The 16,423-nt window shown below is 41.1% G+C and overlaps 1 protein-coding gene across 1 annotated transcript; it reads right to left on the bottom strand.

Moving 5' to 3' along the window:
* Nucleotides 1-5,961: 5,961 nt before the first annotated feature.
* LOC112159083 (L-rhamnose-binding lectin SML) lies at nt 5,962-11,956 on the bottom strand. Its single transcript, XM_036212640.1, has 9 exons — nt 11,947-11,956; nt 11,806-11,838; nt 11,658-11,720; nt 9,921-10,056; nt 7,533-7,642; nt 7,395-7,439; nt 7,169-7,301; nt 6,715-6,818; nt 5,962-6,533 (listed from the first exon to the last, which is right to left on the bottom strand). The coding sequence occupies exons 1-9, from the start codon at nt 11,948-11,950 to the stop codon at nt 6,517-6,519; spliced, it is 645 nt and encodes a 214-aa protein (XP_036068533.1). The 5' UTR covers nt 11,951-11,956; the 3' UTR covers nt 5,962-6,516.
* Nucleotides 11,957-16,423: the final 4,467 nt, after the last annotated feature.

Genomic DNA, 16,423 nt, shown 5'->3' on the forward strand with positions numbered 1-16,423 from the left:
GACCTCCGGACCAGCTAGGAGGACTGTGGCTTCTTCCTTCGCGGCGTGGGGTCCTTCTGTGAGCTCACCGGGGGTCCTTTATTCCAGGACGGGAGCCGGACCCTCCGCTGGGGAGGAGGAGGGTTGACCGTCGGTCCCTGAACCGGGTTTTGGGTTCTTTGGTGCGGCGGCTGCGCAGATGGTTTCCGACCGCTGGCGGTAGCCTTGGATCTCCCATCGCGTCGGGGAATGATGTAACGCAGTGCTTCAGTCTGCTTCTTCCGCACATCAAATTTGGCTTGAATCGCGTCAAGCGATTGGCCAAACAGGCCCTGCGCAGACACCAGTTCATCCAGGTAGGCCACCCTTTCTTTTTCGGGAACGTCGGACAGAGTTAGCCACAAGTGCCGCTGTGCAACGACTGTGAAGGCCATTCCTCTGCCGACGGAAAGTGCAACGCCGCGGGACATCCGGAGAATGTAGTCCGTGGCGATTCTGACTTTGTTCAGAAGTGGGGTTAGTGGGCTGCCAGCAGGCAACTGTGCGCCGAGCTCCGCCAGGCACATCGCTTGATATGTTTGGAGCATCGTCACTGAGCTCAGAGTTCGCGCTGCACATCCCTGCGCTCGGTAAATTTTCTCCAGCTGACCGGCGGAAAATCTACAGTGTTTGGACGGCAGTGTAGCGGGTCCAATCATGCCGTGGTTTTGAGATGGCGCGAGATAGGCTGCCAACGACGGTTCGCTCATGGGTGGAGGGTGGACCAGGCCAGCAGACTCGGCTCCCTCCAGGTCGGAATACTGTCCGAAGCCGGGCACAGTCACGCGCGTGGACAGGGGTTTACTCCATGAGGACGTAAGCTCGGATACGAAGTCCGGGTACATGGGCAAACGGTTCTTCACCGTCATAGGTTCGGGTGGGAGGAAAAACCCAGCGAATCGAGATCGTTTCTGAGCGGGAGGGGAGGAAGGCCACTCCACCTCCAGTTTTCCCGCCGCGCGGCGGTACAGAGACATAAACGACGCGTCATCCTGTGAAGCTGGCACAGCAGTGGCAGCGTGGTCGCTCGACGGCAAATCTTCCTGGTCCTCGTCAGAGGAACCGGGCAAGTCGAGGCCCACGTCCAGAATGTCGTCATCCTCGTAGGGTGCACTGAGCTGGGACAGCGGCTGCTCGTGATCCACGTGCTGCACCTGTTCATCAGCTAGCTCATCCATTAGCTCCATGTGGTCCGCCCAGCTAGTAGCGGGGACTTCGGCCTGGAGCTCGTCGTCGGACCCGGACGAAACCTGGTCCTTCATTTCCGACAACAGGGGGTCCTGTTGCACCACAAACGTTTTTCCCAGTGCCTTTTCCACAAATTTTACGCGCCTTTCCAAAGTCGAGCGTCGTAAAACGTTACACGACTCGAAGGCGTGGGGCTCCGTCAATGCTCTCCGAGCGTGGACAATCCCCAGACAGATGGGACAGGCTTCATGCTGGTCTTTATCGTGCAAAGAGAAGCCGCACTCCTGAGGACAGGGGCGGACGGAAGACTTCTGCTTCGCTTTCTTTGACCGCGCGCTCATGACGAGACGCTCGAGCGAACAGCACAGTTACTCAGGTTAGCGCTCCGCAGGCAGACAGTGTGGCCGGAGGGGCGACAGTGACTGACACCAACAGGAACAGTTAAGCTAACACCGAGGCGGCTGTGGAGGGTCGGTAGCACTAGCTAGCAGCAGCGTAGCAGGCTTTGACCGGGAGAGGTGTTCTTAGCGAGGTGAAGAGCATAAGAACTGAGGTGAGACGTCAACGACAGGGCTTATAAGCAGAGGGCGGGTCCGCCCACCTGTCATTGGACGTCATCTGCCTAAAGGCGTGAATAGAGGTGTCTTCAGCCAGGCACGCGAGGGCGTGGTTTCCCATAGTACATGTGCTGTACCGAGTGAATCGACTGAAAGGGAACAAGTTATTATTACAATATTTCCTGAAGCATCACTTTGCACATCCGCACCTTTATGCACAGATACTCTTAGACATACTATGTTGAATTTCTCCAATTTATCTTTTTTATATTTTTGATTTTGTAATAAAAATCAAAAGGCAAAAGTTATTTTATTTGGGATTAGGTCCTTTTAAAAGAAAACGTCCTGCTTGCTAATGATTTAACTTAGGTAAACATTCCTTCTGTGCCTTTCCAGAAACACAAGGCAAATGACAATATTATTACTCCTTGACCTCCTAAGTTAGCATTCTTACATGTTAGGTCTTTATGGCAGGAAAAAAAATATAATTCATTATTTTATTACTTAGTAAAACCTTGATTTTACATTTTTTGTTTAAACCTGGTTAGGTTAAAATAACAGTGACGCTCTTCTCACTGAGTAAACCCCTCCCAACTATGGCGTTATCCGTGAGAAAAGAACAAGCAGAAAGAGCGCTGGGGTTGCAGATGTGTTCTAGTGAACTGTTTCAGTGTAAGAAGCTATCTTTTGGAAGATTTCCATGTTTTGAATACATAGCCCTAAAGCTGAAGGCCTCATTCAAAACCAAATTTATAAATATCTACCGGCCCCCCAGATACTGTGCAGAATTTAACCATGAGTTTAGTAAACTGATGTCTATGATCTGTATTGATTTTGACTGTATAATTGTTTTTGGTGATTTTAACATCCATGTTGACAACCCTCATGACAATAAAAAAACTAATTACCTGAATAACACTGGACAATTTTGGGTTGACTCAACAGAGCCCACACACAACAGAGGAAATATTCTTGATTTATTGATTTCCAAAGGTCTGAACATCTCTGACGCCGGGGTCATACTGGATGCAGAAGTGGCGCGGAGCGGAGTGCGCTTCCATTCGGCGCCCATGTTAACCTATGGCGTTGGTCACACCAGGAGCGGAGCGCCGCGGAGGGTCCGCGCAGTGCAGCGCAACGTTTCGGCGTCTGGCCTATTTCTTCCGCGAGACGCGAGCGCTACACGTCAATACTGGCAGGAAGCCGCATCAAAATACATAAGAAAATCCGGTTTATTTTCAAAATAGAACCAATTTTTCACAATAAAATGCCGCTATTGACAAATGTGATCACGTTTTTGTATCTAAACAGACTGTAGAGATGAAAATATGCATACAATCAAAACACACAGACACGAGTGCGCGAGAGCCCCCACCTCGCACACCACAGATCTCCTGAGCGGGTGTGCTGGGCTGCAGGGTTCTGAGAGGAAAAAAAAGCAGGGCAGACGGGGCCCCCAGTGGGGGCACACTGGAGCGGGGCATGGGGCTGTGTTTGAACGAGAGAGAAGCAGAGGAGCGGTTCTTCTTGGAAGAAACATCAGGTAATATTTTTAGTTTATTAATTTACCGACGGAAGCACATGGGAGCGCGTGCGTGCACCCAGACACACAACAAAACGGACAGACACGCACACGCGCACACAAACAGATCAATGAAGTGGGCCGACTGCGGAGTTGGGGGGCGGGGTCTGTGTCAACAGGGGCCGAGACCATCCCCTTTTAGCAGAAAGGGTGATGTCTTGGTTATTGACTTATTACCCATGATGGCAAAAAAAGGCAATAGCTCTAGCAGAAGCGCCTGTCGACCGTCGCGGGACAAATTTGCGTCTGGTGTGACCTATAGAGCGCCGCAAAGCGGCGCACACTCCGCTCCGCGCCGCTTCACGGCGCTCTCGCGTCCGGTGTGACCCCGGCGTAAGGCTACTGTATGTGATTTAGGTCTGTCTGATCACTGCTGTGTTTTCAGTGAGAGCACATTTCCAGTAATGTGTTTTGAAAGAGGAGATCTCAAAATAGTATATAACTGAAAATACTGGTGAGATGTTCAACCAGATTTTCTCTCTAACACCTCCCCTCTCAGGGAATTCAGTCAATGATCATGCTTCATAGGTTAACTGGTGACTCAAAATTGCCCATAGGTATGAATGTGAGAGTGAATGTGTGTGTAATTGTGGCCCTGCAACAGACCTGTCCAGGGTGAACCCCGCCTTCGCCCATCAGTAGCTGGGTTAGGCTCCAGCCCCCCCGCGACCCCGAAAGGGGCAAAGCGGTCAAGGAAATGAATGAATGAATAAATGAACTTGTCCATAGCTTTAATGGCAATATGTCATATATCATGGATAGTATTGTTCCCATTAAGGCAAAGGTGATCTCTGGTAGGAAAACTCTCCATGGAGAAATTCCATTCTCGTAAAGAATGGAAAAAGAGAATGTCGGAAATCTGAATGCAGATGGAGAAAGACTAAACTGCAGGATTATGATTATATCTATAAAGAGAAACTTCACTTTTATAATTTACAACTGAGAAATGCAAGGAAATTATATTTTTCTGACATCATTACCAAAAACTTTCATAATGCTCAGGCTTTATTTGCGACAGTCGACAGATTGACAAAACCCTCTGTGTCAGTAGCACCAGAACTTTAGTCCACCAAAGCCTGTGATGACTTTGCCATTTTTTTTAGCAACAAAATCAAAAACATTAGACATACAATTGTTTCAGTAACTACAGGTCCAGGATATTAACCTTATCTACTAGGAACCACTATAAACCCCATGGCTCAATATCAACCCATAAACAGTAAAGAACTGCAGGACATTCTATGTCAACTGAACTCCTCTTCCTGCTGTCTGGATATTCTACCTACAAGCTTTTTTAAAAAAAAAAAAGTTTCAAACATCCTGGAACCAGCCCTGCTTCAGATTGCGAACTTGTCTTTAAAATCTGATGTTTTCCCAGAACCACTGAAAACAGCTGTAATCAAACCTCTCCAAAAAAACAATAGCCTAGACAAAACACGAATGAGTAACTACAGACTGACATCAAACCTTCAAATTCTAAGTAAAATAGTTGAAAAAGTTGTTTTCTACAAGTTAAATGAATTCTTAACAAGAAACAACTGCTATGATATCATCCAGTCTGGCTTCAGACAGAACCACAGCACTGAAATGGCTCTGACTAATGATATGATTACAGACCGTGGAAATAAGTAAGTGCGAGTTTTATTGGATCCCAGTGCCACACTTAACAAAGTCAACCACGCTATACTACTCAGACGACTGGAAAACTGGTTGGGTCTCGCTAGGCCAGTACTAAACTGGTTCAAACGTACTTGAAAAACATTAGTTACCATATCTATGCAGATGACCCACAGACATATATTAGACTGACACCAGGAGACCGAGGACATTAATGACTGGATGTGCCACAACTTAATTCAGTTAAACATAAACTAAACTGAGGTTATTGTCTTTGGGGCTAAAGAAAAAAGGTTGGATGTCACTACTTCAATCTATCCATCTAAAAACTACCAACCAGAACCAAAATACATGACTGACCTCCTGACCCAGTATGTACCAGCCAGACCTCTCCAGTCATCTGGATCCGGTCTTTTATCAGTTCCTAGAGTAAAGACTTACCTGTTCTCAGCTGCATTTGATTAATATGTATTCAAAAGTTTAAATCCACACTGTTTATATGCATGTTTTAAATTTAGTTGTTTTTACTTTCTTTTAATATGATTTTAATGATCACACCTTTACTATTTCTCATTTCTTTTAATGTTTTATGTAAAGCATTTTGAATCGTCTCTGTACATGAAATGTGTTTATACAAATAAACTTACCTTGCCTTGAAGGATTGAGATTGGTTATTGAAATTTTATTTTGAGTAATTTTAATAAATCATCACAAAGTAGTGAAGAATATTTTCCCTCCATTAAGAAATGTAGTACAGAAAAATAATAAATTTAGGTTTCTTTTAAGCTTAAGATAAATAAAAGATGCAAGAGTCAAAGTCCTAATCTAATTTGACACCGTACACAGAAATGTGATTATGTCTAAATGCAGGCCTTGTTCCACTGTAACACTTATGTGTGCTATGAAAAGACAAAAAATGCTACCAGACAGTAGAAACTTTTGACAGAATCATATTTTATTTCTTCATTTAAACATTTCTGAAGCTTACATAAGAAAAAGTCATAAAGTCATGAAATGGATCGTCTGATTCAAGTTCCAATGAGGTTTTGAAGCAGCAAAGAGTTTTGATTGTCCTGCTGTCACACAGTTTGCAAATAAGGTATTCAAGGAACCAACATTTGTGTTGGTCCTCTGACATTTTCATTGTATTTTTTATTTGTATTACATTATAAAAAAATGTATTGAAACCCACTACGTATAAAATTGTTAGAAAAATTTTGAGCTTTTGTCTAGTGTCAAACTTTCATTTATAAACCTTTTTTATGACAGAAAACACGATTCCAATGTGTTTAGAGGACCAAAATTGATGTATGAATAATTAAGCCATCATTTTCCAACTTTTTCTTACTGCAATATCTTTGCAAAAAGGAAAGAAAAACATTTTAAATGAACAAATCAACTAAGTGAAACCTCCCCCAAATTTAAGCAAGAAAAACAAAGATTTTTTGGTGTATCCAACTCATCCCATTATATTAGCATTGTACTTCACAAATATGGTATAAAAGTTCAGCTAAATAAATGATTGTCACTTGTAGGGATAGAAGAGGACCAGCATTACTCAGAATGAGGATCTGGAAAAACAAGAAGGAAATACATTTTGCTGATAAATGACTTCTGTGTTTGATGGGTAAAGTAACATAACTTATTGCCAAATCTGCAATTGATTATTTGTTGCAATGACAACTATGATTAAATGAAAAAAGATTAATATGTTAAAAATGAGTTGTTTAAGGTATGGAAGGAGGTACTTACTGAGACAAACATAAGACAGCTCCAGATACTTGAATGTCCCAGGACAGGGGTCTCCAAATATGAAGTTGCTTGAATAGATGGTGCAGTTTCTTTCCCAACTACACCTATAAGTGGGACAGATGGGGTTCTTATTTATACTCTCTTGCACTGCATTTTATCAGAGCTTGGAGTATGACATATTACAGTAATGTATTCTTTAAAGTGATAATAAAATAAATCTAGTACATAATCGTTTCTTTTTTTATTATCACTTTCTAAGGTTTATGAGTTAATTGACTCATGTATTTTGAATTCTTCTTTGTAATTTGTTTATATTTTATGTATAATAATTATACATGTTGTGTTTTTTTCAGGTCTTTTGTTTAATAATTTATATTCATATTTTCTTGGCTTTTTTTTTGTTTTTGTTTTGATCAGTTCTTTCGTGTGACTAGCAGAACCCCCTCATCCTCACCTCTGAGCGACTATCTGGGTGGGGTTGGAGCAGTAGACATTTTGAACCTGGTTGGGAGGTCGGCTGGCATAGCAGACGGTCGTATCTTGACGGCCATAGTTGGCACCCAAGACAAATATAACCTCCCCTTGACCTAATAGAAATACAATAATTCAATAATTATTAAGGGAATCTAGATACATATCCAAATATACACTCATGTTGGTTTAAAAACATGCATTCTTACCGCAGGTCAAATGTGCATAAGAGTGCTCACATGCAATGAGGTGAACTATCAAGACAATGAGAATATCATCAGATCTTTCTGTAGACTTCACTCAAAATAAGGTGTAATTATTTTGCCTTTTCTGCAAACGTGACTTACCTGCAGGAACACAGGTGAAGTTGGTTTGTAGATATTTGTGAATTCCATAGCAGGGATCAGGATGATAAATGTCATTTATGCTAATCTCACACGCCTTCCTACCGTTGCACCTGAGCAAAATTAAAAAAATAAATAGGTGAACAAATCTGTTGGAACCCTGATGGGGTTTGTCTATGAAATAAATTACTTGCAAAAGAATTGTCAATCTGCAGGTGAGTTTTGTACATGTAATACAATATTTGTAAGTCTATAAAAATGTTTTGTAATCCGTAGAAAATAAATATTCCATCTTTCATAATTAAATACTTGTACAAAATCTTTTTACATACAGACAAAAAGAAAATGTACTTAAAGGGTTACCAAATCAACTTGTTTTGGCCTTTGATCTCCATAAATGGGCCTGTAAAAGTGCTGTCTGTTGGTTATTGCCAAATTTTGGACAAATTAAAATAAACTTGTTTAATTCCTGAAAAGATATTCTAAAACCGCATGTGTTCTGCTGCCTACGGGTTGAAACAAGGTGTTACAGTTGAATTTTGTGAAAAATCCTCAACCGTCCTGGCACCTTCCAATATACCCTGCTCTAGCATGTTCTTATTGGCTGGACACACCTGCACCAGGTAATCAGTCATGTGTAGGGACTCGTGACAGTTACCTGGTTCATGTGTGTCCAGCCAATAAGAACATGCCAGAGCAGGGTATATTGGAAAACATGCAGGAAGGTGGCTCTCGAGGACCAGGGTTCCCTACCCCTGCTCCAAAGAAAGTTCTGCGGAGAAACTTGCATCACTTTGCTTGGCACCACTCTTCATATTAAACACCCAATGTAATTTAATAAAGTAAACCTATCTGCCAATCATAGATCCAAGCCCCACCTCCACTCAGTCTGCCTCCACTAGTCCTGCCCCCTTTTTGGTATTTTTCAAATCTGGGCTGAGAATGGAGCAAGCCTCGAACTGCCGTTTGGTTAACCTTCAAGATGCATAAAAAATATTACATCTTTCACTTCCAAAATTTCTCTTATTACAAGCACAAAACTCTTTTACAGATGCAAAAAAAACTTCTGCAACAAGTCTAACTTTGTATTTGTCTTTCAATATCTCATTTCACAACATTTCTTTTGATAACATAGAGTCTCAGACTACAATTTTTTCAACATTGTTGCAGCTAATAAAAAAACATAAAATATTTTTGTTGAGCATAGACCACTATCCCTTAGCTGTCAGTGAAAGCCAATTCAACCCAGCAAAGGCTACGAATTGTTTGTGCTTGTTCTGTACAGTATTACAATGGAGCCATATTGGGGCCAACATTGTTTCAAACCCACATAAAACAACTTGAAAAAAATGCTGGTGTTTGGCAAAAAAAATAAAATTAATAAAGACAATTTAATAAAAAAGGGTTTGAAGTTTCCGCTCTTCTATTTTTATGCCATTGGCCATATTTTGGCTCCATACATTACTGGTTTGGATACTGATCTGTTGCTTCTTCAGTGCATTGAAAGGAAAACAGTGTTTATAATTTCATAAAGATTACAGGGTCCATGTTTCTCTTCAACTTTTTAGTGTAAATTTTAGAGTAAAACAAACCCCTAAGTTTGATAAAAACCAATATGCAGTTATAATTAAAAAAGTAAACTTATTGATATTTCCTATTTTAATAACTTTGATTAATATAACTAGTGTTATGTTCATGGCTCTTTCAAATTCACCCTTTGACAGTATCAAAGAATGGGACTGAATGTGATGACATCCATGGGAAATCATTTAGTTCCTGCTCAAAGCAAATTAAGTCAATTCATTAGCCATTTTTGTGATTTTGTGATTGATTTTAGTCAGCCTGGGTCATAGTTTCCTGAATCAGGAGGGGGCTTGTTGGAAAGCCACGCCCCTTTCACTCAGAAGAATCTATCAAGCATTGGACGTGGGGGCCAATGGCGCAGACTTTTATTAAGGCATCTGATTGGTCAGTTTATAGCTCAAATAACTTAATGTAACACAACAAAAAATATTATAAAAATGGGATTTGCAAGATTGAGTTAAAAAAGGTTGCAATGCATGAATGGTCATTCTAACAAATATAATAGCAGAGTAATAACTATTTATCATTGTAAGTTTATGGGATTTCTTAGAGCCAGCGGGTACGCCCTGTATGGAATGCAAAAGGAAAGGGGAAACCTAATCCAGTTCTCTTATACAGTCAATATTTTAACCGCTAACCTGATCTGTAGGAAAAAAAAAAAAACATTGAAAAATAACAAGAAGCCTTTCTGCGTCTTAACAAATATGAGTGGTATGAAATGTGAGCTTTGAGTCTTCATAGATATGTAAACTGAGACTTTGTGTCTCGTTTGAGTCTGACTTTACACTTAATCAAATACTGTCCTACCTGTCTTTCACAAAATTCCCAGTTCCGATCTGAGAGCACTCTGTGTTGCTTAAGTGTTGTGGATGGATGCCTTCACTGCAGGTGACTCTGTCGTTACGTCCAAAAAAAACGGACTTCACATTGATCACTCCATTCTCTGTTTCACAGAACCAAAAAAAAGAAAAACATTCAAGTTTAAGCTTTTTTGCCCATTTCAACTATAATCATTAAAGGATCACTGGTGTTCTTCATTTAAAAATAAATAAATAAATAACTACACATCAATCTCTATATTTTGTAAGAGAACAAAACATTGTTTGGTTTCTTTTTGGATAAGTTGTAAAAACTTGTACTTATGACTTTACTTTTATCTTTGCTTACAATATGAGACATAATGTGCTTCAATATAGGGATGTGTATTAGCATGAGTCTGACAATACGATACGTATCAGGATACACAGGTCACAATACAATACATATCACCATAAATCCCAAGACAGTACAAAATACTATATTTTAGAGTTTTTTTAAGTGTGACATGGAAAACAAACTTTATTTGAATATTATTACCCTTTACACATACATAAATGAAAAATAAATTATATTTAATAATGAGAGCAATGAGCTCTGCAACTGTATCTCTGATCTGGAATGGGCGGGGCCTGTCTACACACTCAATAATTGTAGACATACCAGTTGGCTAAAATAGTCTTCATTTTTAAACTAGTCAAAATGTACAAAATACAACTGCAGTTCACACACTTCTGCATATAAACCCACACATGTAAAGCCTTTCATTCTGTCACACATACTATTAGTGCTAAGGTGAGCTGACACCTGTGCTCAGGTGAGTGTTTATGTTTTGCTGATGTGTATGATGATGATGGAATGTACAAAGAGGGAGAGTGCCTGGCCATCCCCACATCAAGACCCCCCCACCGAGGCTGCAGAGGGAACCCGCCCACCGGGCAGTCTCGCCAAGCACCCAGACCAGGACCGCCGCAGAGGCCCCCCACGGCAGAGAGCGGGTAGACACAGGAGCACAGAGAGTGCAGGTCCCAGCCTAGCCAGAAGAGCAGCCCCCCCGCCACGCCAAGAGGTCCATTCTTACATGACCCACAAAGCAATGAAATCCACATTTTTATACGGTACTAGTACCATCTTGGCACAGATTTTCAGTTCACTTGTCTCATTTCGCAATGTTATAACAACTGCAAGGCTCAGAGTTCACATCAGGATTACATCTATTATAAAATGGTTCTCTTAATATCTTTATTGGTTGTGGAGCGGTGTAGACCTGCTCAAAGAGGCTTGATTTGCAGTTCTGCCAACCAGCGATTAGGGGTTTAGAGGGAAAACAAAAGTAAGACACTGAACTACATGTTTGCTTATAAATAATTAATATAATATCACCTTTGAAGTATTTTAAATCAAGACAAGTATCAAATGCACGATATTTCACTGAACCTAAATTTCACTGTCTAGTTTCACTGTGTTCAGTTTTTTTTGCTTGTCAGTGGAACTATGTTAACAGTTTGAAACATTTTTATTAATATTTATGTTATGTTAAACTTTTGTTTTATCTGACATTCTTTAAACTGTCTTTGTACATGGGATGTGCTATACAAATAAACCTGCCTTGTTTACTTTGTTTTCTCATCTGTCAATGTTTGAAAATTTAAACTAAAGTACAAAAGATATAGTTTTAACGTTTTGTGACTGTTAAAATTACATGCACTGCAGAAAAATCCTCCTCACCACATTCCAGATGATGGGGACTATCAGCGTGAGAACAGGTTGTGACTGTTTCTGTAGAAACCGCTGAAATAACAAGGATTTTAGTGAAGCAAAAAAAATGGTTTGTTGTTCATAAAGTGTTGTTCATCCTTTGTCTTGTGACATTTACCTGATGCCATGAACAGGAAAACTGCTGCAAGCACTGAAAAAAATAGAATTAAAGAGTGTAAAATGACATAAAATATGAGAACATTAAACAATACACAAAAGATGCACAGTTTTGGACTTCAAGAACTAGTCATAGACTTACACATTGTTGGGCTGAGTCTGAAGAGCAGCATGGCTTCTGAAGTTCCAGAGTCATAATGCTGATGCCTGGAAACCTTCTGTATTTATGCAGATTTTTGTTGCAATTCATGCATGAAAACAAGTTCTGAACAACAAGGCACCGACTTACATAAAACAAGGAAAGAGATAAAGATTAATTTCTAAGCCTTGTTGACTAAAACTAATTGGCAGGGTTTTTACAGAGTTGAATTCCTCTCGACGTTTCCTACAGATGTTCACCCAGATTAAAGCTTTTGTCACGATTGCCCTTTTGGGTAGATAAAGTCTATAAAAAACATGTGAGTTTAGGAAAGGGGGAAATAGGTGAAATGCAGGCATGTTGTATGGATGACTACCTCAAGGGACGTTTAGGTAAATAGAACATACAATTGTTGGGTGTATGACAAATATATACTAGAGTATTTATACTAAGTATTTATAGGCAAAAGTAAGTTGTGTGCATTTATGACTGAGAGGTGGCGCTGTCCTATGGTGCCCATATGCTGCACTCTAGTTGTTAGTAATATTAAATAAAAAAAAACAATCCATAAACTGATAGAGAAATAATACGGGGAGTTATTAAAAAAATGTAAAGTCACTGACAGTGAAACATCTCAACAGCAGTACGTTCCTCTGGGTCTTGCTGTTGTTCTTTATACATTTACCCATTTCCTTGTTTCCTTCTAACACATGCAGAGCTATCTGTCAACAATAGTCTGCCACTGATCCACGTTAAAAAACCTGAAGTTGTTCCTCATACTTTTTATGCACTCTTAACGGGAATCTTTTAAATATTTTGTTGCATTTATTTTGAACTTCCTTCAAAATCTCAACTCACCAGAAACCTGTTTGTACAAAACAAAAGTTTTTATAGAAATGTCTGCATCTACAAATTGTAGATAATCAGTAAACTGAATGAAGCAAAGATAACTGGAACATGAACACATTTCTATATAAGTGAATGTATTTCACAATGATCAGTTTATAAACATTCAAAAATTATGTTTTATGCTTTATAGACAAATGATTCATATTAATGTACTCAGGAGTGGACCAAAGCCAGGGTCTTCTGTACTGGTCCCAACCACAGATAAATACAGAGGGTTGCAAAATCTTTCAAGGAGACAGGTAGGAGTGTACTTGGAGTGTACTTTCTTACTCAGGAAAGAAGGTTGGTAATTACTTGGTGGTAGAATGAGGAGGTGCAGGAGAGTACATGGAGTAAGAGGCTAGCTAAGAAGAAGAGGGACACTGAGAGGGCTGAGGAGAGAAGACAGGAGTACAGGGATGTTTAATGTAAGTTGAAGGTAGAGGTGTCAAAGGCCAAAAAGGGGCTTATGATGACTTGTATGTTAGGTTGGGTAGTAAAACGGAAGAGACCGTGTTACTACCCTAGCAAAGCAGAGAGACCGAAATGGGAAAGACATTCAGCAGGTTAGGGTTATTAAGAAGAGGGATTATAATGAATTGACAGGTATCAGTATAGCGTGATGGAAAGAGCACTTTGACGAGTTGATGAATGAAGAAAATGAGTAATTGATCGTCTGTCCCCTTTCCTGGTGGGGGGAACCAGGCCCCCAGGAGTGGTGCCTGTATCCCTTGGGTGCTGGCTTTCTGGTCCCGGTGGTCCTTTCTACACACAGAGCAAGGGATCTTTGAGTTGTATGACTAGGCTATGAGCCAGAGATCAAGGTATCATATCAAATCTGAACCAGGGGGTCTAACCCCTCGCTTACACCGCAGCGTCAAGGCTTCTTTGCGTCGCGGGAGTGGACTAGCTACAGCCGATGGCTTACACTGGCTGCTGCTCCAGCCACAGCCTGTGAAAGCTCAGCCAGGACTGAGTACTGCTGGATCTCTATGATCAGCTTCTTGTTGTCCATGGTTATGACTGACAAAGCTGTGCTGCAACACACTTTGAAAATTACGTAATGTTTATGACATGCTGAAAACGGCGAGTTCAGCGGAAAGTTTGTTTTATTTTGAAAATATACCGGATGCACTTTAAATTCGCTTGCGTGGTTTCCGGTTTAAGTCGTGAATAGCCCCAACTTCACAGAAAGTGATGATGATCAGCTGCAGCGTCCGTCAAAATTTGAACCAAACGAAAAGGATTCGCAGCGACGCAGAGGCCGATCCGCAGACGCAGGACGTGAACGCCTGCAGTGGAAGTTTCTCTCGAACTTTTAATGTTACGAAAAGACAACGGCGCACGCAACTGAGCCGCGACGCTAGCGGTGTAAGCGAGGGGTAAAGTGTCCCTGTGGTACTGGTTTTGGTCTCTGTTCCTGCCCTCGGGTGCTGAGGCCCTCCAAAATTCCAACAGTGGCGGAGCCTGGTTTGTCCATGTTTACCACGCTCCTTGACTAACACTACATCTAACAGTAATAATGATAATTCTCCAGCAACTTATTGCTTTGTGATTCAACCCCAGCCCCCCATACAAACTTTTTAAATCATACTATGACTTCTTTAACCCCCTTTTCTTACCCTTTCTTGGACTCTTATTACCTATCTCTAAGACTAGACTCATAACACCCTGTTGTAATAGTAAAATCTACCCAATTCAATTATATTTATATAGTCCAATATCAAAAAAGAATTGCCTCATTGGGCTTCACGTCGGTGATTTTACAGAAGCATAAGGTCAGTTGTGAAATATAAACAAGCTAAAAACTAAACAGACTAAATAAAACTGGTCATTCCTGCCCGTAGACCCTACTTCCCAGTAAGTAAAAACTAAAAAAACTTGATTCAGGAAAAAAGAAGAAACCTCAGGGACATGAGGGAGAGATCCTCTCCCAGGACGGACAGGCGATTTACTAGGACTGTTAAAGAAGAATTAGCTTATCTAACTCAACAATTATGTATTTGAATAGAGTTCAGCCAGATTGGACTGGGACTGGATGTCCACGGCCAAGATGAGCCAGGGGTGCAGTCCACGGCCAAGAACAGGAGCACAGACGATCCACCTGGAATCTGAAGGAGGGGAGTGGAAAGGAACACAAGAGGTGCACAAGAGGCCAACACAAGAGGTGGTCAGCTTGTATCTGTTTACCCAGCTACTGGACAGGACAAGAAAAAAGAAAAAAGTATGGTCCAATTTGAGAATCCAGTTTGAGGAAAAAGGAAAAAATCTAATTGGAAGAATCTATAGGCTTGTCCTAAGTCTCAGTCAGACCCAAAATAGATTCCCAAAAAAACCTGACTGAGCTGGTTAAGCAGCATTCACATCAACTGGAAGGAAATAAAGTCATTGAGACTAAAGTCACACGAGTACAGCTGTTATGAACACATACATGAAGAAGAGTGGAAAAATACTTAGTGTTTGTGCCAAGAGAAGGAAGCAAATTACTTGCAAAATGGCAAGATCTATTTGAGATTAAAAAAAAGCTTGGATCATCAAGGTACAGATGAACCAGAGGAACCCCAGTGGAGATACCCACTAAGATTGCTAAATTATTTTGAGTTTTCCAGCAGGAGGACAATATTAAAGAAGAGCATATAGAAGTGACCACCTCAGTGGATTTGGATCTCAGAAACCTGACAGTAAAAAAAAACAACTTTAGGAAGAGGATTGACTAAGTCAAAAGAGTTTTACAGAAAATCAAGGGTGGACCATAGACTGTAAAAATAATGGACTGAGCTAGCAATGAGGTCCCCCATTGGAAATGCATTACTTCCTCTCCTCGTGAAAGTAGGCCGCCGCTTTCACCGTCAATTCCTGAAATGGATACCGCCATTTGCAAACAATCTTCAGCGATTGGTCTGAGTCATAGCTGAGTCATGGAATCTACAGGAAGTACTGTCGCCAATCAGGAGTGAGTTTGTTGCAACCGTCTGCCTCTTTCCACGCCTCGAACATGAGACCGACCGCGGATGTAAACACAATCCGTGAACGAAAGATACACGGATTAAACACCTTCAATAACGGCGGCTCGGGAGAAGGGCTTTTTAGGTTTCGTTTTGACCACGTGGCCAGGAATCCTCCGGCTCTTTTCTAAATGACGTCGTTCCTGGTTAAGGTTAGGATTATGGTTATGGTTAGGGTTAGAAAAGCAAATTGTTCATTTGTGGGGCTGTCTGTGATGCTCATGCCTCCACCAGGGGACGTGTCAAACGTGGAAAACACATTTTAACACGTTTAGGACCGCGCGTATTATATGCACGCAAAAACCGGTTTTGGCGTATATTATACACGGTATTTCCCAAATCGTGGCATATGTACGCATTTTACTGAGACTGGGCTGATTGTACAAGTCATTGTTCAAGCCTTTGAGGGAGAACCATTCCAACATTTGATTCTGTCAGCGGTCCTTTTGGATTTACTTACATTTATTCCTTTTTATCGAGATAAAAGGAGCATTTGGGTGACGCTGCTGCAGACCGGCGCGTGTCCCCCTCACGCCCACGCCGCAACTGTCTCTTTACATGCGGCCACGTTAGTCTGATCAGATGCA

The sequence above is a fragment of the Oryzias melastigma genome, linkage group LG7, assembly GCF_002922805.2.
Source record: "Oryzias melastigma strain HK-1 linkage group LG7, ASM292280v2, whole genome shotgun sequence".
Lineage (NCBI taxonomy): Eukaryota > Metazoa > Chordata > Actinopteri > Beloniformes > Adrianichthyidae > Oryzias > Oryzias melastigma.

Excerpts from the sequence above, each read along its gene's own strand:
- LOC112159083 (XM_036212640.1), bottom strand. Across the intron at positions 7,302-7,394 it reads TTATGCACATTTGACCTGCG|GTCAAGGGGAGGTTATATTT; the intron begins GTAAGAATGCAT and ends TATTTCTATTAG. Across the intron at positions 6,819-7,168 it reads ACCCAGATAGTCGCTCAGAG|GTGTAGTTGGGAAAGAAACT; the intron begins GTGAGGATGAGG and ends TCCCACTTATAG.